The following is a 23,859-nucleotide window of genomic DNA, read 5'->3' as shown; positions in this document are numbered from 1 at the left end:
AACTTACACTGAGCAGTGGCTGGATCTATCAGTAAAATATGATTTGTAACACGATGCACAATACATATCTGACCAATTCCCCCCAACTGATGAGCCAGCTTTGATGGCAAACATACCACACTATCCTTGCAAATGGGCACAATTTCAACACTGAAATAAACAAAATTACACATTTAGCTTCTATTAGCCAATTCAATGGCAAGATATATGAATGAAAAGAGTTTGTAAGCCACAGTACCTAGATTAAGGAGCTTAAAGAACATAGGAAACACCAGCTATAAGCATCATACTGTATAGATACTACACTATACTATGAGAGAGAGAGAGAGAGAGAGAGAGTGTAAACCTTCTTTCCTTACTTTATGAATTGATAATTTCTTTACTGATACCAAGATAACTGTAACATTACATTAAATTCTAAGATTGCTACTTGCTGCTTACCTGAAGGTATATTTATAATTATAAATGTTGGAATGGACATCATGAGAGATAAGCTTCTTGCTCTGAGTCCAACGACATGGTACTACTGACGTTAAAAAGTCTAATAACTGGCGAGCAGATGACTCTAAAGCAAAGTAAAAGTCTAGTCCATCTGAAATGAAAAATAAAACAAGATTGCCATAATCTGTAATGAAAAACACTCATAACATACATTCAATCAAAGTTAGTTACTCACCGTTAAAGTCTAACAATGCAACTCAGCGGTCTCACTAATTTATAACAATAAAATTGCTCTCATATGATGGTAGCAATTACAGTGAAGAGCAACAGAGGTCTCTGTAAGATACCTTCAGGCAGAGTTCTAATTTCCAATATTAAGATAGGTCTAGTAATAGTAACTCACTTGGATTGACCTTTGCTTATTCTACTGTCAATGGAGCTGGAATCCCCCATCAATAACAAACAACAATGTACAAAGAAAAGTGAGTTGAGGATAACAGACGATTTAACACCAGTTTTTTATCCATTTTTGTCAACTTACTGAATATACAGTACATGTTTTGTTGGATACAGTATTCTGATGGTGACTTCAATTGCATTTGGGACAAAATATTGCAGATATAGAACCAAGAGGTTTGTGGCTTGGTGTTGTTGGGTATATGACTGGTAATGACAAATGGCAATAATTCATCAACAGAAGCAGTCTTTACAATCAGGAAGCTAAAGAAGTACCATACAAAGAGGAAAAAACTATATCATATATTTGTGAATGAGAGAGTACTGAAAAAATTACTTAAGCTATAAATGTTGCTTGACCACAACACAAAATTGAAAGTGAAAACTGTGGCAGACATCCATTACGGATCCGCCCCAAGCTCTGCTGATTATCATAGTGGTGGGGGGAAGCTACAAAGACAAGTATCGAGGTTCCAGGGAGCTGCTATATGCAAATAATTTATGATGTGGAAATGTTAAAAAACTGGAGAGGTGAAGACTAAAAGATAACAAAATAAGCATGGAGTAAGAAGTCTGATGCTCAAAACACATTTCAAGAACAAATGAGGAAGAGAAGGTAGCACATATCCAAGCTGTAGTATAACAGCAAGACTTATAAGAGGCAGATGCAATAGACAGTAAAACAAGGATAAAAAGAGTACTAAGAAACAGTCACATCAGCCAGGATGTTTTGTTAGTTTGACTCCTTTATAATTATCACCCTTCATATCATCTCCCTTCTGTTTAAACACACTTACCATCAGACTTTCTTCCCCAACATTTGGCATTATTATTTCCTCCTCTCAGATAGCCCCTAACAGTCCAGTATCCTTTCTTCACCTCTATACTAAGTACTTTCAACATCTCAACTTGCACCTCTGATGGACCTGGTTAGTTGCAATACTTCACTTTACTTACAGCCTATCTTTATCTCTGTAAAATACCATATCTCCATCCGAGTCTCTCCACACCCCCACCGCCTTCAAATCGTATCTTTCATCATCTATATTTGAAAGATGCATATAATAACCAGACCATCTTCATTTTTGGTTATCATCCTTATACAATGGGCCCCGTATTCGCGGGGATGCATACCAGACCCCCCGTGAATAGTTAAAATCCGCGATTAGTTGGAACCCCTATAAAAATGCTGAAAACAGCCTATTTTGTTAGTTAAAACTCAAGAAAAAACCCTACAAAAGCTCATACTTAGTTTTTTTAAGTTTTATCACAAAGTACATATAAAAAAAAAAAAAAAAAAAAAAAAAAAAAAAAAAGGAATTTCTAGATATTTCTCATAGAAAAATACCGCGAATAGACAAATTTTCTGCAAATAATGCGGGGAAATGTTCTTAGAGAGAAATCCATGAATGTGTGAGTCTGCGAATATGGAGAACGCAAATATGGGGGTCCACTGTATAAGATACTTCCTCCTCTAGCTTTGATGACACATAGCTGGCCCAGATCTTCTTTCTTTTCTTTTTCCTTGAGTATGAAATTCTGTAAATATCCTTTTCACCTTCCTTGGTTCCCAACCATCTACTCAACTCCTCTGTAGCTTTCCAATATTAATTCATTACCCTTGATTATAAAAAAAGGGAATCAAATACCATTAATCACTTAATAACTAAGATATAAAAATTAGGAATGATACAAAGACAAACATTAAAAGCAAAATAGTCGAATGGTCACAAGAAGATCTATATATTACAACAAGAACAAAATTAATTGTTAGCCATAATGAGCATGCAAATGACTCTAAGGGGTAGCTCATGCTCACTTGGTATTCATCAATGGTACCCCAAATGGATGTTTTTTCTAATGAATATCCTACCAGGGAGGTAAAAGGTCATGTCTGACTGGGTATTCTGAAGGCTACAAAAGAGTCAAGTAAATGAGATGAAGAAAATTTGCTAAAATGACATGAATTCTTATTATAAAAAGAACAACAAAAATCTAAAAGCATTTCGGACAGGTTTCCTCACCTGTTGCTGCCTTAATTCCCAACGTTTTTTCATGAGCTTTGTGCTTTAGTATCATCTGTTCCAGGTAATAAAAGGTTCGTTTGTGATCCGTTTTCTGTCGTACCTGAAGAAAGACATTCCATACTATTGGTATGATAATATAAAATAACATAAAGATGATAAATTTAATGTAATTACTAAGCACCAAATAATCTTACTTTTCTTAAACATTAACCTATGCACTAACACAGTCCTCAACTATCTTCATGATGTAAGAAATTTCAACGCTAAGTTTCGTAAACTAATCAATCGATCATTATTCACAGTGATTAACAATATGCTGAATACAAGATGATCAAAATCATTACATTAGCTTTCCATTTCAAGTGTATACAGAAAATCTGTCCACATTTGTGTTATGGAAACTAATGAAGTAAGTGTGATAGCAGTACTAATTTCTAGTGATTAGTTTCTGTTTCCTAACATTAGCATTTATGACTTAGACCACTGATCTTGCTTGTCAATTTTTCATACTGATCTTGCTTGTCAATTTTTCATAAGTTATATTTTAACAGAAAACTGTTGCTATCTCAATTGATTCCTAATGCTCTTTTCCTGCCAAGAATGACCAGAGTTCCTGAACAGCAACACTAATATGCAGTAAATATACCATGATGTCAAACTTCTCAGTTCCAGAGGTCTTTTATTCCTCATAACATTTGACTGTGGAATAGTCTCCCAGAGGATGTTGTTTAATAACAACCTCAAAAGTAGAAATGTAGGTGCAATGCACTACTCTTATAAAAACAATTCACCTTGTATTTTAATAAATATTTCTATTTTTTCCTATTTATCCGAGATTTTTCCTAATAACTGATCTCTTCCTTATGTACTTCCTAATATCTTCTGTAATTTCTTTCCAATGACCACCATAATCTTTGGAAACCTAAATTTCAAGTTAATGGCATTGTAGGCATGTTCAAAATGAAAAGGGTTTATCTTTTGAATATAAATGCAATAATTACAGTAGTAATAATACATAATAATAAGAACAAAGCTATCATCAACAATGGGATTCATTTGTCTCTGCACAGGGGGTGTCCAGTGCCCTGTATCAAAGAACAAATTCAATGTCTTACCTGCACCAAAGCTCGCCAATAATCTTTTGCCTCAACCCTGTGACAATCATCACACATCTGATGCACAACAACAAATTCTACAATGAAGTCTTGCTGTAAAACAGCACCAGCTTGGATTTCCTTTTGGACACACAATTTAACCTGAAAATTAATGAGGCAATAATAAGCTGCTAAAAATATATTGTCATTTCCCTTGACCACACAATATTTTCTTTATATAATACATCAACAAGCACTGAAATATTCATCAGTAACAAATAATGCTCTGTCTTGTAACACAATATTCAGTTTTCAGTGGTTTTACTGTGTATTTACAAGTTCAACGGACATAAAACACAAACATATATCAATTAATTACCTTAATTCTCATTGAATGTGGTTCTGTCCAAGCAAATCCTGCATCAATAAGCCGAACTTTGTTGAGTCCTTTTATTTTCTTTAAACACAGCCTTAACAATTCCTTTGACTCTATGGCAGCAGGAACCCATGTTCCTGGAGGATCCAAATACCGCTCACATCCTCGACAAAAGTATAAAGTGCCTTGCTTGGGTATATCTTCAGTAATGTCATTGCGAGCTCTTATACATGCAATACATCGATTTGTGGGATTTGGCTGAATCTGAGAACCACAGTCACAACACAATCTGAAAAATGATATTGTTATAATACAATAAAGTTTCATACATACTTACCTGGCAGATATATACATAGCTAAGACTCCGTCGTCCCCGACAGAAATTCAAATTTCGCGCCACTCGAATACAGGTAGGTCAGGTGATCTACCGGCCCTGCCCTGGGCGGCAGGACTAGGAACCATTCCCGTTTTCTACTCATATATTTTCTCTTCCACCTGTCTCCTTGCGGGGAGGCTGGGTGGGCTCCCTAATGCCGTATATATTCTGCCAGGTAAGTATGTATGAAACTTTATTGTATTATAACAATATCATTTTCATACAATCAACTTACCTGTCAGATATATACATAGCTGATTGGCACCCTTCGGTGGAGGGTAAGAGACAGCTACTACTGGAATAGACAGGTAAACAACATCTGTTGTAGGTATAAAATAAAAACCTTGGTTCCTACCTGATAGGTGGTAGACTTCGTGGGTGTTTTCCCCGTAGTCTGCATCACCTCAAGAAACTTTAGCGAGATATGTGATCTATGGCCAAGAATTCTTGTGGGTCTGCCGAAGGGTCTTATCCACTTACTCGGCAGAGCCTGAAAGGACTTTGTCAATGGTGCTGATCCACTTACATGACAACACACCTTATTAAGGAGCACACAACCAATCCCGACCACCTGATCCTAACCACCATGTTAGTATTAAAAATTGCTCCGAGTTATCCCCAACTCTTTGCAACAACCGTAACTCAAACCACAATGCACACGCACACAATAATTTCAAAAAAAAAAATTTTTATCTATTACAAGATATCACAAGAGTTCCTTACTGAACTGAAGTGACTGGCCGCTTGTGCGGCAACTGCACTTGTTCAGCAGAAAGTCTAGAACATATCTATTAGACTTAAGTAGTAAAAAAAAATTTTAAGGATTGTTGTCAGCTCCTGTACCCAGGATTGTGCCCGCAGACACAAAAGGACCTAAGGAAAAACATTTTTCATAGGTCACACGCACGTCCTTCAAATAGTGAGCAACAAACACAGAATTACATCTCCAATATGTCGCTTCCAAGATATTCTTCAGCGACATATTTCTCTGAAAAGAGAGAGACGTCGCCACTGCTCTCACTTCATGAGCTCTTACTCTCAGGAGTTTTAAAGAATCATCCGTGCAAGCCTTATGAGCGTCCGTAATTACGTTCCTGACAAAAAAGGCTAAGGCATTCTTAGACATAGGTCTTGATGGATCCTTCACTGAGCACCAAAGACCTTGTCTAGAACCTCCCAACTGTTCCTTTTTCTGTAAGTAAAACTTTAACGCCCTTACTGGGCAAAGAGACCTCTCCGGTTCCCTGCCGACGAGACCCGATAATCCTTTTACCTCGAAGTTTCTCGGCCAGGATTCGAAGGATTTTCATTCTTCGCCAAGAATAATTCCTTGAAGGAACAGATGGCTGAATCTATATTGAACCCGACTTTGTCACTAAGGGCGTGCAGTTCACTAACCCTTTTTGCCGTGCTAGTGACAAAAGGAATAAACATTTTCTCGTTATATCACGAAACGAGGCCAAATGTAGGGGTTCAAATCTCTCTGAAGCCAAGAACTTCAGCACTACGTCTAGATTCCAGTTAGGGGGAGAAGTAATTCTAGACTTCTTGGTCTCAAACGACCTAATCAGATCATGCAGATCCTTATCGTTTCCCAAATCTAGGCCTCTATTCCTAAAGACGGCCGATAGCATACTTCTATAGCCCTTTATCGTGGCTACGGAGAGCTGCGATTCTTCTCTCAGAAAATAACAGAAAATCAGCTATTTCTGTTACAGAGGTACTGGAGGAGGACAACTTCTTTGACTTACACCACCTTCTAAAAACTTCCCACTTGGATTGGTAAACCCGGATAGTGGAATTCTTTCCGGGCTCTAGCGATCGAGCTTGCTGCTTTACTAGAAAAGCCTCTCGCTCTGACAAGTCTTTCGATAGTCGAAAGGCAGTCAGAGCGAGAGCGGGGAGGTTTTGATGAAACCTCTCGAAGTGTGGTTGTCTGAGAAGATCCCTCCTTTGTGGAAGGGATCTGGGGAAGGGGAAGTCTACTATCCACTCCAGTACCTCTGGGAACCACTCTTGAGCTGGCCAAAAGGGGGCTATCAGGGTCATTCTTGTCCCCTTTGAAGTCACAAACTTCCTGAGTACTTGCCCCAGAATCTTGAATGGGGGAAATGCGTAAACGTCTAACCTGAGACCAATCTAGCAGGAAGGCGTCTACTTGCTAGAGCTCTGGGATCTTCTACTACTGAACAGAAGACTTCCAGTCTCCTCGAGAGGAACGTGGCAAAGAGGTCGACATGAGGAGTTCCCCAAAGAGACCAGAGCTTGAGGCAAACGTCTGAGTGGAGGGGTCCACTCGGTATGAAGGACCTGGTTCCTCCTGCTCAGCCTGTCCGCTCTTACGTTCCTTACTCCCTGAACGAACCTCAGTCAAGAGAGAGATGTTCCTTTGCGATGTCCACAACAGCAGTTCTCTTGCGAGTTCGTAAAGGGCATACGAGTGAGTACCTCCTTGCTTCCGAATGTATGCCAGAGCGGTTGTATTGTCCGCATTCACTTGTACTATTTTGTTGCATACTAACGGTTCGAAGCTCTTTAGAGCTAGATGTACAGCCAGCAGCTCTTTGCAGTTTATGTGCCAGGACACTTGAAGAGCATTCCAAGTGCCTGACACTTCTCTCTTTCCCAAAGTTGCTCCCCAAAACCTTTTTCCTAAGACGACGCGCGGAAAAGCACTACAAGGTTTGGGCTCTGTATTTCCAGGGAAGTACCCTTGTTTTCCCTCAGTGGGAGTAACCACCATTCTAGATGTCGTTTTATCAGATCTGGAAATGGGAAAACTGTCCGAGAGGAGTCCTGTCTTCATGTTCCACGAACTTCTGAGGAAGAACTGAAGAGGACGGAGATGAAGTCTTCCTAGATGAAAGAACTGTTCGAGCGAGGAAAGGGTCCCTAACAGGCTCAAACCATTCCCTCGCCGAAGTCCGTTCCTTCTTAGGAAGAGAGAGACTTTTTCTAAACCTCTCGCTAGTCTCTCTTGAGAAGGAAATACTCGAAAACCCCGAGAATCCATCCGAATCCCCAGATAGACCAAGTTCTGGCTGGGGATCAGTTGGGACTTCTCGAGGTTCACGAGTAATCCTAATGTCTTTATCAGGTTTAGCGTCACAGTCAGGTCCTCCAAACACTGTTTCTCTGACTTTGCTCTGAGAAGCCAGTCGTCTAGTATAGAGATATACTGATTCCTTTCAGATGAAGCCATCTCGCCACATTTTCTAAAAGGTTCGTGAAAACCTGAGGCGCCGTAGACAGGCCGAAACACAAGGCTCTGAATTGGAAGATCCTTCCCCCCGTCATGAAACGGAGGTACTTTCCTTCGACGAAGGATGGATCGGGACGTGAAAATAGGCGTCCTGGAGATCCAGAGACACCATCCAATCCCTTGGCGAAGAGGCCGCTCCAGGGTACTGAAGCAGAGGTTTCCATGGAGAACCTTCTTTTTTTGTTTTTCAACAAACTTGTTCAGAGCGCTGACATCCAGAACTGGTCTCCAGCCCCCGAGGCTTTCGCAACCAAGAAAAGACGCATTGTAAAACCCTGGGGAGCTTTGATCCAGCACAAGTTCTATAGCTCTCTTGTCCCACATCTGATTCCACCATTTGTTGAAGAGTATCTTTCAACACAGGGTCCTTGTAATTGGCGGACAAATTCCCTCGAGTTGACGTCAGGGGAGGATTGTCCAGGAAAGGAATGAGATATCCCTTCTGAAGAACCGACATCGACCAAGCGTCTGTGTCGATGCGAGTCCAGGCTTCCGCAAATCCCCGGAGCCTGGCACCTACTGGTGTTTGGAGGAGCGCCACTTCACTTTCCCCTTTTAAAGGGGCGGAACGAGGCTCGACCTCTCTTCTCGGTCGTTTTCCTTTTAGCGGTAACTCTATTGGGAGGGCCTCCTCGAAAGGGCACGAACAGGAGTAGACCCCACTTTCTTTTCTCCCACCATCACTGGTCTCTTCTTCCTGGACGATTGCAGGAGAAGATCCTGAGTCGCTTTCTCCGTCAGAGATCGGGAAATATCCCTCACCAACTGTGACGGGAACAGAAAATCAGACCTAGGGGCGAATAACAAAGCTGCTCTTGCGAATGTGATACTGCTTTCGTCAAGAAAGCGCTAAAAACAGATCTCTTCTTCAAGAGACCTGCTCCAAATAAGGAAGAAACTTCCCCTGAGCCGTCTTGCACCGCCTTGTCAATACATGACAAAATTGCCAGGAGTACATCCGGTTCTAGCCCTTCAGGGGCATGAGCCTTCTTGGACATCACCCCTAGGGACCAATTCTAGGAAGTAAGCTTCTAGAATGTGAAAAAGTCCCTTGAGGAGATGATCCAACTCTGAAAGACCCCAAGTAATCTTAGCCGTGTGAAGGCTATGTCTCCTGGATGCATCTACCAGACTGGAAAAGTCAGCTTCAGCTGAAGCTGGAAGAGTGAGACCCATATTCTCCCCAGTCTGGTACCAAATCCCTCTCTCTTGCCCGTAAGTCTAGGGGGAGGCATGCAAAACACTGTCCTTACTAGCTCTTTCTTAGTTAGCATCCAGCTATCCAGCGATTGCAGAGCTCTCTTCATAGAAATCGTCGGTCTCATCTTCAAGAAAGCCGACGATTTCGGTGTCTTCGAGCATGAAAAATGAACGAGGCGAAGGAGGAGCGGCAGGGATCAATGCATCTCCGTATTCCTGGAGAAGGAGAGCTGTCAAAACTTTGTAGTTCGACATCAGTCCTTCTTTACCGTGAGACTCGTCCTCTGAGGTCCTCTTCCAAAATCGGATCAGCAGGAGAGGCCACTTCCCGTTCCTGGTCTTCCTGTCCAAAAAACTCTCTCTACTGGAGACAAACTCCTAAATAGCGGAGAGGGGCTAAGAGAGTGTAAAGAGAGCTCCTATGCTTGGCTGGCTCTTCGTACTTGGCTGGCTCTTCGCGCTTAGCTGGCGCCTCGCGCCTGGCTGGCGCCTCGCGCCTGGCTGGCGTCTCGCGCCTGGCTGACTCCTCGCGCTTGGCTGGCGCCTCGCGCCTGGCAGGATCCTCGCGCTTGGCTGGCGTCTCGCGCCTGACTGATTCCTCGCGCTTGGCTGGCGCCTCGCGCCTCTCAAAACTCTCGCGCCTGACTGACGCCTCGCGCCTGGTTGAAGTCTCGCGTCTTCCTGGTGCCACATCCTTGCGTGACAGATGCTTGTCTGGAGCCTCGCGCTTGGCTGAATCCTCACGCCTGGTTGTTACCTCGCGCTCGGCTGAAGCTGCTGGTCTGGCAGACGTATCCCATCTGGGAGAATCCTCTCGTCTGTAATGCGTTTCTCGCTTGTCTGACTCTCTAATCCTAGAGGACGCTTCTCGTCTGTAGGACGCCTCGCGCTTGGCTGGCGCGACGCGTTTGCCTGGTGAATCAAAATAAAATCGTCCCACGAGTCTCTATCTGAGTTTCTCAAAGACTCACGTCTCACAGGTAGCCTCACTCCTGGTGGGAGAAGGAAGACGAGTCTTCTTGACCGGCAGTCTGACGTCTTTCTTACGAGGAGGATCCTTCGAAAGGACTCCTACTAAGGCGGATGCTGTTCCTGCACCGCCAAAATGATCCTCTTGGAAGCCTCTCCTGCGTCTTCTTGAACGGGAGAGGGAGACCTCGAAGGCGTGTTGCCCACATCATGGGACGTCAAAAGCCTCTTCGCCTTCTTGATAGAAGGAGGCGCTTCTTCCGAAAAGCGTTCTGGGCTTGAATCCAAAACAGGATCTCTCAGTGCCTTTTCAGGGCCTGGACAAGTCCGAATCTTCCACCCTCGTTTAGGAGAGGGAGAAGCGGACGAAGAGAAGCACTCTCTGAGGACGCTTTTTGTCGATAGCAGTCCTGAGCAGGCTGTCTGTATACAGCACCTGCTGAGGGACGCCTGACCGGGGGGAATTCTCCACAACCTCCGTACGGCTTTCGACTTTCCTTCTCCTCTGGGCTTGGGAGCTTGGAAGAGGTCTAGGCCTGGGAGCGTCGCAGAGACGGTCAGGACGCCCCCTCCACAAACACTGGGGACACTCACTTCACTAAAATCACTTTCACAGTCCTTACCTTTCATGGTAGCCATTTTGGATCTCATCCTGTGAAGAGTAGACCTTCAGTTCAGCAATTTCCGAGCCGAATCTTGAATGTAAGGCCAGTGAGGGTCCTGATACAGAATCATAATTAAGAGAAGTTAGTTGAATTATCCAAAGGCTCAATAGGCCTTGTACTACTACCCGCAATCTTAGATGCAGCCCTTCTGACTCTATCCCTTTCTAACTTCTTCAAGTAAGAAGTTAGAGTCTTCCATTCCTCAACATTCAACCTCATCACACTCATGACAGGTGTTAGAAATAGAACAATCAAAAACCCCTACATTTGCGACCCCCCCATACAGTGTGAGGATCACCGAAGCTTTCGGTATCCTCACCTTGCAGCAGCCTACATTCACACACATTCTCACACAAACACTTGAATCAGACATTCTGAAGAAAAATCAAAAGCAAGTCCAAATCCAGTCCACAGTAGCGAATGCCAAAACAACGATCCAGGTACGTCACCAAAAGTCCACAAAAAGATGATCAATTGTCTAGAAAAGCGAATTCCAGTCAAGAGGTGGCAGCAACGATGTTGATACCACCGGCGACAGAAAATATATGAGTAGAAAACGGGAAGTGGTTCCTAGTCCTGCCAGCCCAGGGCAGGCCCGGTAGATCACCTGACCTACCTGTAGCGAGTGGCGCGAAATTTGAATTTCTGTCGGGGACGACGGATCTTAGCTATGTATATATCTGACAGGTAAGTTGATTGTATGAAAAGGAAGGTTTTACAAAAATGTAGTGCAGGGTAATTATGTTGATGGCACAAGGATTTCAATCACGATTTTTTATTTACAACTGTCCGCTTGACCACAACAATTACCAGTTGCTTATATACTTATAATATACTAACTCTACTTAAACGGGGCCCTAACTCTGGGATATTGAAAAAGAATATTTATTCATTAAAAGAAAAATCAGTACTGCAGTATTTCATCATACCTGAATCTCTCTCATAGGGGGAAACACTGCAGTGGATCCATCATCATTACATGGATCAGCCTTATTCACTTGATATTTAATTGGTAAAACAAGAATATAATTACATCTTTAAGCAAACCATTAAAAAGATTGAAGTTTCGTCAACATAATGTGATATATCAAAGTGCTATACGAGCTAAAATAAGCATGTGAGGTCTTCATAAAATATGTTTTCAAGCCAGTTTAAAATCCAACATGGCGGCACCCGCCTGAGGTGCCGTTCATAAGCACAGCGGATCCACCATCTTTCCCAGCCTTCCCAGCACTTATTTGAACAATGTTAGCCTATATGTAACATTTATTGATCTTACTCTAGATTGCAGTTGTAATCAGCACAATAAAACAACATTTTGTTGCCTATATTAGTGAAAGTATGAAACTTCTTATTTCTGGGGTCATGGCTTAAACTGAAATTTATTTTTACCTTGTAATCGGTGGTTTTATCCTTACTGCCATCACAACTGAAACTCCATAGTGCTTATTTGATTGTAATTATACATGTTTTGGTCTTAATTCACTCCAAATTGCACTTGAACTACGTTGCGTTTCCTGGTTACTAAGCGCTCACTCCACAAACACAGTTTCGGGCAGCACACAACTACACTGTTTATGAGGTGCAAAGCTTTATTCCCTTAATTGTTTACTCATTATTTAGTTTAATTTTATGTACTTTGTTACTTCAAAATGTTTACTTAATTCATGTCTATTATCCCTTTTTTGCAACCAAATTAACCTTGAAAAATTACAGTTATTTCTAAAGTAGATACGAGCAGATGGCAAAATGACTCATCGTTGCCAATCTAGTGGAGCTTCACACATACGCCGATGCATTTACAATCTGCTTCCAAGAATTCTAGTTGTCATAGTAATGCAATAATGATAAAATTGTTAATATGTATACAGTGGTCACCCAGTATTCGCAGGGGATGCGTACCAGAACCCCCCGTGAATAGTTAGAACCCGCAAATAGTAGTTGGAACCCATATAAAAACGCTGAAAACAGCCTATTTTGTTAGTTAAAACTCAAGAAACCTCACTGAAAATTTTTATACTTGGGTTTTTTTAATAGTTTTACCACAAAAAGTGCATTCTATGATGAAATTGATAAAAAAAAAAACCAGGAATTTGTGGATATTTCTCATAGAAACGAACCGCGAATATGTGAATTTTCTGCGAATAATGCGGGGAAACGCTCCCAAGAGAAATCCACCGAGTCTGTGTATCCGGAGAACGCAAATACGGGGGTGTCCACTGTATATAGTACATATAGGTGCGTTAATTTCACTTATTTCCCCGGTTTTGTGTAAGTCTTATCCCCAGTTTGGAGGATTAAACACATACCAATTGGCAACACTGATAAACAATTGAAGAGCGCGAAGAACGCCGTAGGTACTGTTCACAGCAAAGCTGTTGATATTTGAGTCAGGAATATGATATTGTTAAGATACAATAAAGTTTTGTACATACTTACCTGGCAGATATATACTTAGCTATAGACTCGGTCGTCCCGACAGAATTTCAAAAACTCGCGGCACACGCGACAGGTAGGGTCAGGTGATCCACCATTCCCGCCGCTGGGCGGGTGCGGGGTCTGGAACTATTCCCGTTTTCTAAGCGCCATAATTTCTCTTCCACCTGTCTCCTGAGGGGAGGATGGGTGGGCCATTAATCGTATATATCTGCCAGGTAAGTATGTACAAAACTTTATTGTATCTTAACAATATCATTTTTGTACAAGAAACTTACCCAGCAGATATATACTTAGCTGATTGGCACCCTTGGTGGCGGGCAAGAGACAGCTAAAAACACAATAATACTTAAACTAAATACATTAAAAAACAGGGAAAAAACAACCTATGTTCTTGGATAACATAATCCATAGTTCCTACCTGATTGGGCTGAAGACTTCATGACTACTGTCGATGAGTCTGCCTGCCTCAAGAGTTTCAACGAGGAATGAACCGTATGGTTGAATAACTCTTGGATCGTGTCAATGGGGGCTAGCCCAGCTTACGCGACAGAGCCTATACTGGATCGTACCAATGGGGGGCTGACCCACTTACATGGTAGAGCCTTGACCTTTTGTCATATCAATGGAGACTCGCCCTCTTACATGACAGAGTTAAGGTTATTAAAAAAATCACAAAGAGCACTGAAGCCAATCCCGATCACCTGACCATGTTAGTATTGTTATAATCTATGAATTGTAAGAGGGTTCCCTATTCCCTCTGACAATTAACCAATAAAAAACAACCACCAATAAAAAGTAATTTAAGCACTAAACTAAATTAGGAAGGATTAGCCTTTTCAGCCCCTTCTCCCAGCACTGAATTCGCCGAAACATACGCTCCCAGAGCAAAGACACTTTTCGTAGGAAATTTTAACGTCTCTTAGGTAATTCGAGGCGAACACAGAATTACATCTCCAAAACGTCGACTCTATAAGAGCCTGAAGAGACCATGTTTTGTGAAATGCCATAGACGTAGCTATGGCTCTCACTTCATGAGCTCTCACTCTGAGAACCTTGAGATGCTCTTCATCGCACTTAGGTGAGCTTCCCTTATTACATCTTTTATGAAGTATGTAAGGGCGTTCTTAGAAATCGATCTTTTTCGGATCTCTTACAGAGCACCAAAGACTTTCTTCTGTACCTTTCAGCAACTTCTTCTTCTCCAGGTAGAACTTGAGTGCCCTGACTGGACACAAAGTCCTTTCTAGTTCTCAAAGCTTCTTGGCCAAGGCTTTGAGGGATTTTCATTTTTTGCTAGAAAAAATGGTTTAAAGGAGCAAATCGCTGAATCCTTCTTAAACCCCACTTTACCTTCCAAAGCTTGCAACTCGCTAATTCTCTTAGCTGTTGCTAACGCAAAAAGGAATAATGACTTCCTAGTTAAGTCTCTAAACGAAGCTGCGTGAGACGGTACAAATTTTTCCGACATTAGGAACTTGAGGACCACATCCAAGTTCCAGCTAGGCTTCTTGATTACGTGTTCTTTCGTGGTCTCAAAAGACCTTATAAGGTCATGAAGATCTTTATTATTCGTCAGATCTATTCCTCTATGTCGAAAAACTGAGGCCAGCATACTTCTGTAACCCTTCACTGTTGAAACTGCCAGGTTACAGTCTTTCTCAAATATAGGAGAAACTCTGCGGATTTCAGTTACAGAGGTACTGAAGAGGATATTTCTTTCCCTTACACCATCTTCTAAACAACTCCCACTTCGACTGATATACTTTAGAAGTGGAGACTCTTCTGGCTCTTGCAATAGCCTTCGCCACTTCTCGTGAAAAGCCCCTTGCTCTGACAAGTCCTTCGACAGTCTGAAGGCGGTCAGACTTAGAGCGGGGAGGTTTTTGTGAAACCTGTCGAAGTGGGGTTGTTTGAGAAGATCGTTCCTTAGTGGAAGCGATCTTGGAAAATCCACTAACCACTCCAGCACCTCTGTGAACCAATCGAGAGCTGGCCAGAAGGGAGCGATGAGGGTCATTCTTGTTCCTTCCGAGCAAGCGAACTTCCTCAATACTTCCCCTACTATCTTGAAAAGGAGGGAAGGGCGTATGTGTCCAAGCCCGTCCAATCTAGCAGAAAGCTGTCTACTGCTACTGCTTGTGGATCCGAGATCGGGGAGCAATAGGTCTCTAATCTGTGATTCTTGTTGGTCGCGAACAGGTCTATATTGGGCCTTCCCCACAGATGCCAAAGTTGTTGGCAAATCTGAGGATTGAGAGTCCATTCCGTGGGTAGGACTTGTTCTCTTTTTACTGCTTAACAGATCTGCCCGGACATTTTTCTCTCCCTGCACCAAAACCTTGTGGAGGAGAGAGATCTTCCTTTCCTGAGCCCAAATCAGCAGATCCTTTGCTGATTCGTACAGGGACAAGGAATGCGTCCCCCCTTGTTTCTTTATATAAGCGAGGGCTGTTGTGTTGTCCGAGTGAATCTGAATCCCCAGACCTGAGGACCTGTTTCCTCGAAATGAACTAAAGCTAGATGAATGGCTGTTAGTTCTTTCTTGTTTATGTGCCAGGACACTTGTTCTCCTTCCCAAGTGCCTGACACTTCTTCCGAACCTAGGGTCGCTCCCCACCCTGAATCTGAGGCGTCTGCAAACAACGCTAGGCGAGGGTTCTGTAAGCGAAGGGAGATTCCCTTGCTTAGTTTCTGTGGATCTAACCACCAACGGATATCTCCTTGATCCCTTTCGAGATTGGAAATGTATCTCCTAGATTGTTGGACTTCCAATCCCACTTCTCCTTCAGATAAAATTGAAGGGGTCGTAAGTGTAGTCTTCCTAAGGAAACGAACTGTTCCATCGAGGAGAGGGTCCCCAGTAAGCTCATCCATTCCCTCGCGGAACAATGTTCTTTCCTTAAGAAGACTGCCACCTTTTCTAAGCATCGTTCTCTCCTTTCCTGAGAAGGATATGCTAGAAAATCCCGAGAATCCATCTGAATCCCCAGTAGGACAATACTCTGGCTGGGAGTCAGCATGGATTTCTCGCGATTTACTAAAAGTCCTAGGGACTTTGTCAAATTTAGAGTAACTAATAGGTCCTCCAGACATTTTTTCTCCGATTGGGCTCTTATTAGCCAATCGTCCAGATATAACGAGATCCGGATCCCTTCCAGATGTAGCCAATAAGCTACATTCTTCATGATGTCCGTGAAGACTTGAGGGGCAGTCGAAAGTCCGAAGCACATCGCTCGGAACTGGAACACTTTCCCTTGGAACATGAACCTCAGATACTTCCTTGCTGCCGGATGAATTGGCACATGGAAATACGCATCCTGAAGGTCCAGGGACACCATCCAGTCCCCTGGACGAAGAGCAGATAGAACAGAGGAAGACGTCTCCATTGAAAATTTCTTCTTCAATACAAAAAAGAAAGAAATTCAGGGCACTGACGTCTAGAACCGGTCTCCATCCCCCGATGCTTTTCGGTACCAGGAATAGCCGATTGTAGAATCCTGGAGACTGGAGATCTTGAACCAGTTCTACCGCTTCCTTGGAAATCATCTGTTCCACTGCTTGCAAATAGCAAGCTTTCGGACCGATCCGAGTATCTTGCAGTCAACTCCCATTGGAAAGTGTTTTTTTTTTGTGGTTTTTTTTTTTTTGTCGTCAAGGGAGGATTTTCCCTGAAGGGGATCAAGTATCCTTTTTTCAGGATAGAGAGGGACCAAGAGTCCGCTCCCTTCTGCGCCCAGACTTTGGCAAAAGAAAGGTGGGAGTAGTCTGGCGCCTACTTTCGTCTGGAGGACTCCCTGCTCATCTAGACTTCCCGAAGGACCTTCTAGATGGTCTACTCCTTCTATCTGGTCTGCGACCTCTAAGAGGGGCTCTAGAAGAGGAGGCACCTCGAAAGGGCTGTACAAAAGAGGGTCTCTCTTTTTTCTCTATAGGCACTGCCGGCCTAAACTTCTTGGCTGAGTGCGTGAGGAGATCCTGAGTTGCCTTCTCGGTAGAGATTTTAGAAACCTCTCTAACCGTCTCCTGTGGAAATAGGTGCGGGGATAACGGTGCAAAAAGAAGAGATGCCTTTGCAAGGTGATACTGCTCTTGCTAGAAAAGAGCTAAAGACCGATCTCTTCTTTAAGACTCCCGTTCCAAAAAGAGAGCAACTTCTACGGAACCGTCCATGACCGCTCTGTCCAGGCAAGCCAGGACGCTTGAAAGTTCCTCCATGGACACAAAGTCAGTGTCCTGAGCTCTCTTAGCTAACGCTCCCAAAGCCCAGTCCATAAAATTGAAGACTTCTAGGGTTTTAAAGAGGCCCTTTAGAAGGTGGTCTAGCCTACACATGCCCAGTTGCCTTAGCAGACAGCAAAGACTTACTCCTAGAAGAGTCCACTAAGGAAGCAAAATCCGCATCTGCGGAAGAAGGAAGGCCTAACCCCATAGGTTCTTTGGTCTCGTACCACCTTCCTGGTTTGCCTGTTAACTTGGAAGGAGGGCAGGAAAAAACTGGAAGTCAACCACTCTGAAAAAGTCTTTAATGCCTTTTTCATACAAAGAGCGGGGCGCATCTTGACAAAGGAAGACGACTTGAGAGCTTTTGTGCTAGACATCAACGATCCTGGTGAAGGAGGGTCAGCAGGATGAAGGGAGTCTCCGAACTCCTTTAGCAGCAAAAGAGAAAGTCTCTTGTAGTCAGAAAACTGCTACATCTACTGGCTCGTCGTCTTCCGATACCTGGTCCAACTGATCCACAGAAGGAGGACCGTTTCAGTTTGGGAGTGATCTGGCTCTTCCCTGGAGAAGAACTCCTTTCCCGAGAAGGGGAGCGCTGAACATTAGCACTTCTATACGAAGAGTGAGGCTCCTGCCTGTCGGAAACACTCTTGCGCCTACTAGACTCTTGTTGTCTAGGTTCGCCAGGTTCGTGGCGCTTGCTAGGCTCCTGGCGCCCTGATTCAGGGCGCTTGAAACGATCCCCGCGTCCTGATTCATGACGCTTAATAGGCTCTTGGCGCCATAACTCTTGACGCCTAACGTACTCCTGGCGTCCTGCCTCCTGGCGTCCTAACTCTTGGCGCCCTGACTCCTGGCGCCCTGACTCCTGGCGCCCTGACTCATGGCGTCCTGATTCCTGCCTTCTAGCAGAATCCTGACGTCCTGAATCCTGTGGTCTGAGAGGCTCTTGACGCCCTTTCTTGCGTCTTGCTGCCTCTTTGCGCCTGTCTGGCTCCTGGTCTGCAGACCCAAAGGATCCTGATACTTAAATCGGTTTTCCGGTTCCTTAAAACCAAACCTAAACCAATAGAGACTTCTGCTCGATTCGCGGCGTCTCAGAGGGCGCTTCGGAGAAGACAGCCTATAGGGCGAAAGAACTCTTTCTCTCAGGAGAACAAACTCCTATCAGACGAGTCTCTCGACGAAGGCGATAAACGCCCTGGAGATTGTGAGGGTTCTCTCCTATACGAAGAGGGGCGCTTAGCGGAACTCTTAACAGGGAGCGAAACATCTTTCCTCCTTGTCGAGTCCTTAGTAAAGGAGCCTACTAGAGAAGCTAACTGCTCTTGCAGATTAAACAAAAACTTCTTCGTAGGATCCTGAAGAGAAGGCTCCTCTTGTTTAGTCTTCTTAGGTCCCGAAGGCCAATCCTCGGGAAAACGCTCTGGGCTGGAATCAGCCGCGCTCCTCCTTAGGCGCCTTCCAGGCTCTCTTCAAAGGGCGCGAAAGAGAGGCCGAACTCCATCCTCGTTTAGGAGAGGAAGAGTCTGAGGCCGAAAAACACTCCCTTAGGACGCTTTTCTGCGGCAATCCGAGGCAGCCTGGGACTTTACAACAGGATCTGCCGAAGGGACGCCTGACAGTTGGGATGTTCTGCATCCTCCCTGCGGCTTTCGACATTCCTCCTCCCCTGGTCCTGGGGAGTTTGGAAGCGGTCTAGGCCTAGGAGCAATGAGGAACCGGTCAGACGCCCCCTCCACTGCACTGGGGACACTGCACAAGTCACTATCACCACTCTTACCTTGGTTTAGAGCTCGTAGCTGAGCTTGAAGTTTCTTAATTGAAGCTTTAACATTTTCCCTCTCTGAAGAAGAAATCTTTGGATTCAGCAACAGGGAGAAGCAGCTGGGAGGCTAAGGGAAAATCGTTAGTAGGAGAGTTAACTTCTTGTTCTAAAGAGCAAGATCTACTAGATGACCTAGCTGAAGCCCTTTCTCATCTATCTCTCTCAAGCTTCCTAACATATGATGATAAGTCCTTCCATTCAAGCTCCGTAAGGTTCTCGCATTCAACACAGGTGTTATTAAAAGAACATTCATTCTCCCTGCATTTAGTGCAAATACTATGAGGATCTAATGCCGATTTAGGCAGCCTAACCTTACAACCTTCCCTACTGCAAACTCTAAACATAGGTGAAGCCTTAGCGTCAGACATCGTGAAAGAGTAGTCAAAACCAAAGTCGAAAAACAGTCCACAATAAGCGTATGCCAAGCCAGAGAAAAAACAGAATACGTCACCAAAAAACCAATCCAAATTCTCGGCAAACGAGTAGAAATCCAAGATGGAGGAACGAACAATAGGTGTTGTCCGTTCAACCAACAGAGAAATTATGGCTTAGAAAACGGGAATAGTTCCAGACCCCGCCACCCAGCGGCGGGAATGGTGGATCACCTGACCTACCTGTCGCGTGTGCCGCGAGTTTTGAAATTCTGTCGGGACGACCGAGTCTATAGCTAAGTACATATCTGCTGGGTAAGTTTCTTGTACAAAAATGATATTGTCATGTTACAATAAAGTTTTATACATACTTACCTGACAGATATATACTTAGCTATAGACTCCGTTGTCCCCGACAGAATTTCAAATTTCGCGGCACACGCTACCGGTAGGTCAGGTGATCTACCGCCCTGCCCTGGGTGGCAGGACTAGGAACCATTCCCGTTTTCTAATCAGAATTCTTCTCTTCCACCTGTCTCCTGCGGGGAGGCTGGGTGGGCCATTAATCGTATATATCTGTCAGGTAAGTATGTATAAAAATGTTATTGTCATGATACAATAAAGTTTTATGCATACTTACCTGGCAGATATATACTTAGCTATAGACTCCGTCGTCCCCGATAGAAATTCGAATTTCGCGGCACACTCTACAGGTAGGTCAGGTGATCTACCGCCCCGCCGTTGGTGGCGGGAATAGGAATCATTCCCGTTTTCTAAGACAGATTTTCTCTTCCACCTGTCTCCTGAGGGGAGGTCGGGTGGGCCATACACCGTATATATCTGCCAGGTAAGTATGCATAAAACTTTATTGTATCATGACAATAACATTTTTATGCATTCAACTTACCTGTCGATATATACTTGCTGATTGGCACCTTTGGCGGAGGGTAAGAGACAGCTAATCTACTGAAATAGACAAGGAAACAACATATGTTGTAGGTAATAAAATTAAAAACCTTGATTCCTACCTGTGTTAGCGAAAGACTTCATGGCTACTGCCTAGGAGCCCGTATCGCTTCAAGAGCCTCAGCGAGGTAGTGACCTCTTGTGAGTTCTTGATGGTCTGTTACCGGGGTCTTACCCACTTACGCTTCAGAACCTTAGGATCTTTGTCAATGGGTCCTATCCACTTACATGACAAAACACCTTGCCTATTGGCATGATCATAGAGCACGACACTAATCCCGATCACCTGATCCTTATTGGGGTTAGTACTACGATTGAAAGGAGTCATCCCCGAACATCCTTTCAAGCAACCCACAACTCAACAACAATATTAAAAACTAATTATTAAAAATATTAAAAACAAATTTAAGGATCAGCGTCTGCTCCATTTCCCAGCATAGTATCCGCTGATACATAAGGTCCAAGAGCGAAACATTTATCGTATGTTATTCTAACATCCTTTAAATAGTGGGATGCAATACTGAATTGCACCTCCAATAAGTTGCTGCTAAAAATGTTTCTCATGGACATATTCTTCGTAAAAGAAAAGGGGAAGTTGCCACAGCCCGGACTTCGTGAGCTTTCACTCTCAGCAGCTTTAAAAAGTCTTGGCAATTCCTATGAGCTTCGGTAATTACATTTTCTGACAAAGAATGCCAGTGCGTTCTTTGACATCGGCTATTGGGGTATTTCTTACCGAACACCAAAGACACCCTTGTCGACATCCCTGAAGCTGTGCTTCTTTTTCTAAATAAAATTTTAAGGTCCTGACTGGGCAAAGGGACCGATTTCCAACTCTCTTCCTACCAGAGAAGAGAGTCCCTTGACTTCGAAACTTCTAGGCCAAGGTTTAGAAGGGTTCTCATTCTTCGCTAGGAAAGATCCTGGAAAGAAATGACAGCCGAGTCTTTTCTAAATCCCACCCGAGAGTCCAAAGCATGCAATTCACTGATCCTCTTAGCAGTTGCTAGAGCCAACAGGAATATGCATTTGCTAGTAAGATCTCTGAATGAGATTTTATCTATTAGGTTCGAACCTGTCCGACATCAAGAACTTTAGGACAACGTCCAGGTTCCAACTCGCGGGGGAATCGATGATCTCAATTTCTTAGTCTCGAAAGACCTGATGAGATCATGAAGATCCTTATTATTCTCGAGATTCAGCCCTCTGTTTCTAAAAACAGCTGAGAGCATGCTCCTATATCCCTTAATAGTTGATACGGCCAATTTGGATTCTTCTCTTAAGAAGAGGAGAAAATCCGCGATTTCGGTTACAGAGGTATTGGAAGAGGACAGCTTCTTCGACTACACCATCTACGGAAAAACTTCCCAACTTCGATTGGTAGACCCGCAGGGTAGAGGCTCTGCGGGCTCTAGCAATTGAAGTTGCCACTTTCTTTGAAAAGCCTCTCGCTCTGACCAGTCTTTCGATAGTCGAAAGGCAGTCAGGGAGAGACTTTGGATGTTTTTGTGGAACCTCTCGAAGTGGGGTTGTCTGAGCAGATCTGTCCTGTCTGGTAGAGATCTGGGGAAGTCCACCGTCCATTCCAGTACCTCTGTGAACCAGATTCGGGAAGGCCAAAAGGGAGCAATTAGAGTCATTCTCATTCCTTCCGATGCCACAAATTTTCTTACTACTTCCCACCCCCAGCAATTTGAATGGGGGAAAGGCGTATGCATCTATGCCTGACCAATCCATGAGGAAGGCATCGATCGCTGTGGCTCTGGGATCTTCTTCTAGCGAGGCAGAAGTTGTCTATTTTCCTGGAGAGGAACTTGGCAAACAGGTCGATCTGGGGTCTCCCCCAGAGTGACCATATTTGTCTGCAGACTTCTGAGTGGAGCATCCACTCTGTCGGGAGAACTGCGTTCTTTCTGCTCAATCTGTCTGCCCTTAGGTTTTTTACTCTTGGACAAACCTTGTACGCAGAATAATGCCCCGTTCCTCTGTCCAGGTTAATAGAGCTCTCGCTATTTCGTTCAGAGAGAAAGAGTGAGTGCCCCCTTGATTCCGGATGTAAGCCAGAGCTGTGGTGTTGTCGGAACTGACTTGAACTACCGCCTCTCTGACTTCCGCTTCGAAGTATTCCAGGGCTAGATGAATTGCCAGGAGTTCCTTCGCATTGATGTGCAGAGTAGTTTGTTGTCTGGTCCAAACCCTGCTACTTCCTTTGACCCAGTGTTGCTCCCCAACCTGTTTCCGAGGCATCGAAAACAACACTCGGTGAGGGTTCCGAATCAAGAGGGACACCCCTTCGTTCCTTGTTAATGGGGTTGAACCACCACTTTAGGTCTGATTTATCCCCTGTGGATGGGAAAAATGTCTGACAAGTCTCCTGTCTTTTGACTCCACATCCTCTTTAGATAAAATTGCAGAGGTCTTGAGATTTAATCTTCCCAGGGAAATGAACTGCTCTAACGAGGAAAGGGTGCCCAGCAGACTGAGCCATTCCCTCGCCGAGGTCCGTTCTTTCCCTAAGAAGTTCGAGATCTTTTCTAAGCCTCGAGTAATTCTGTCTGAGATGGAAACGCCCGAAAAACCCCGAGAATCCATCTGTATCCCCAGATAGACTATGTTCTGTCTGGGGATCAATTGTGATTTCTCGAGGTTCACGAGCAGTCCCAAAGATTTTGTCAAGTTCAAAGTCTTCTCCAAGTCCTTCAAGCACTGAATTTCCGATTTTGCTCTTATTAGCCAATCGTCCAGATAAAGGGATATATTTATCCCCTCTAGATGTAGCCATCTCGCAACGTTCATCATTAGCCTCGTGAACACTTGAGGGGCCGTTGAAAGGCCGAAGCATAGGGCTCTGAATTGGTATACTTTCCCTGCATCATGAATCGGAGATATTTCTTCGATGATGGATGCAGGGGGACATGAAAGTATGCATCTTGTAGATCTAAGGAGACCATCCAATCTCCTGGACGAAGAGCCGCAAGAACCGATTTTGATGTTTCCATAGAGAACTTTGTGTTCTCCACAAATCGGTTCAATGCGCTCACATCCAGGACCGGTCTCCACCCTCCCGAGGATTCGGAACCAGAAAAAGACGGTTGTAGAATCCTCGGGAATGCGGATCCCGAACCACTCGATGGCCTCCTTTTGCAACATCTGTTCTACCAGTTGCAA

The 23,859-nt window shown here is 43.9% G+C and overlaps 2 protein-coding genes across 2 annotated transcripts in view; one reads left to right on the top strand and one right to left on the bottom strand.

Moving 5' to 3' along the window:
• Positions 1 to 23,859, top strand: part of LOC135206170 (anaphase-promoting complex subunit 5-like) — a 621,184-nt gene that overhangs the window by 89,326 nt on the left and 507,999 nt on the right. The window lies entirely within an intron of this gene.
• LOC135206166 (60S ribosomal export protein NMD3-like) overlaps positions 1 to 23,859 on the bottom strand; it is a 56,665-nt gene that overhangs the window by 3,554 nt on the left and 29,252 nt on the right. Inside the window, exons 2-6 of the mRNA XM_064237457.1 lie at positions 4,398 to 4,683; positions 4,040 to 4,180; positions 2,922 to 3,024; positions 442 to 592; positions 8 to 150 (exon numbers count right to left, since the gene is read on the bottom strand). Of these exons, the coding sequence (XP_064093527.1) occupies positions 8 to 150; positions 442 to 592; positions 2,922 to 3,024; positions 4,040 to 4,180; positions 4,398 to 4,683 (824 nt within the window). The remainder of the gene's footprint in view (positions 1 to 7; positions 151 to 441; positions 593 to 2,921; positions 3,025 to 4,039; positions 4,181 to 4,397; positions 4,684 to 23,859) is intronic.

The sequence above is a fragment of the Macrobrachium nipponense genome, chromosome 29 (genome assembly GCF_015104395.2).
Source record: "Macrobrachium nipponense isolate FS-2020 chromosome 29, ASM1510439v2, whole genome shotgun sequence".
NCBI classification, from domain to species: domain Eukaryota; kingdom Metazoa; phylum Arthropoda; class Malacostraca; order Decapoda; family Palaemonidae; genus Macrobrachium; species Macrobrachium nipponense.
This window is presented reverse-complemented; position numbering and strand designations above follow the sequence as displayed.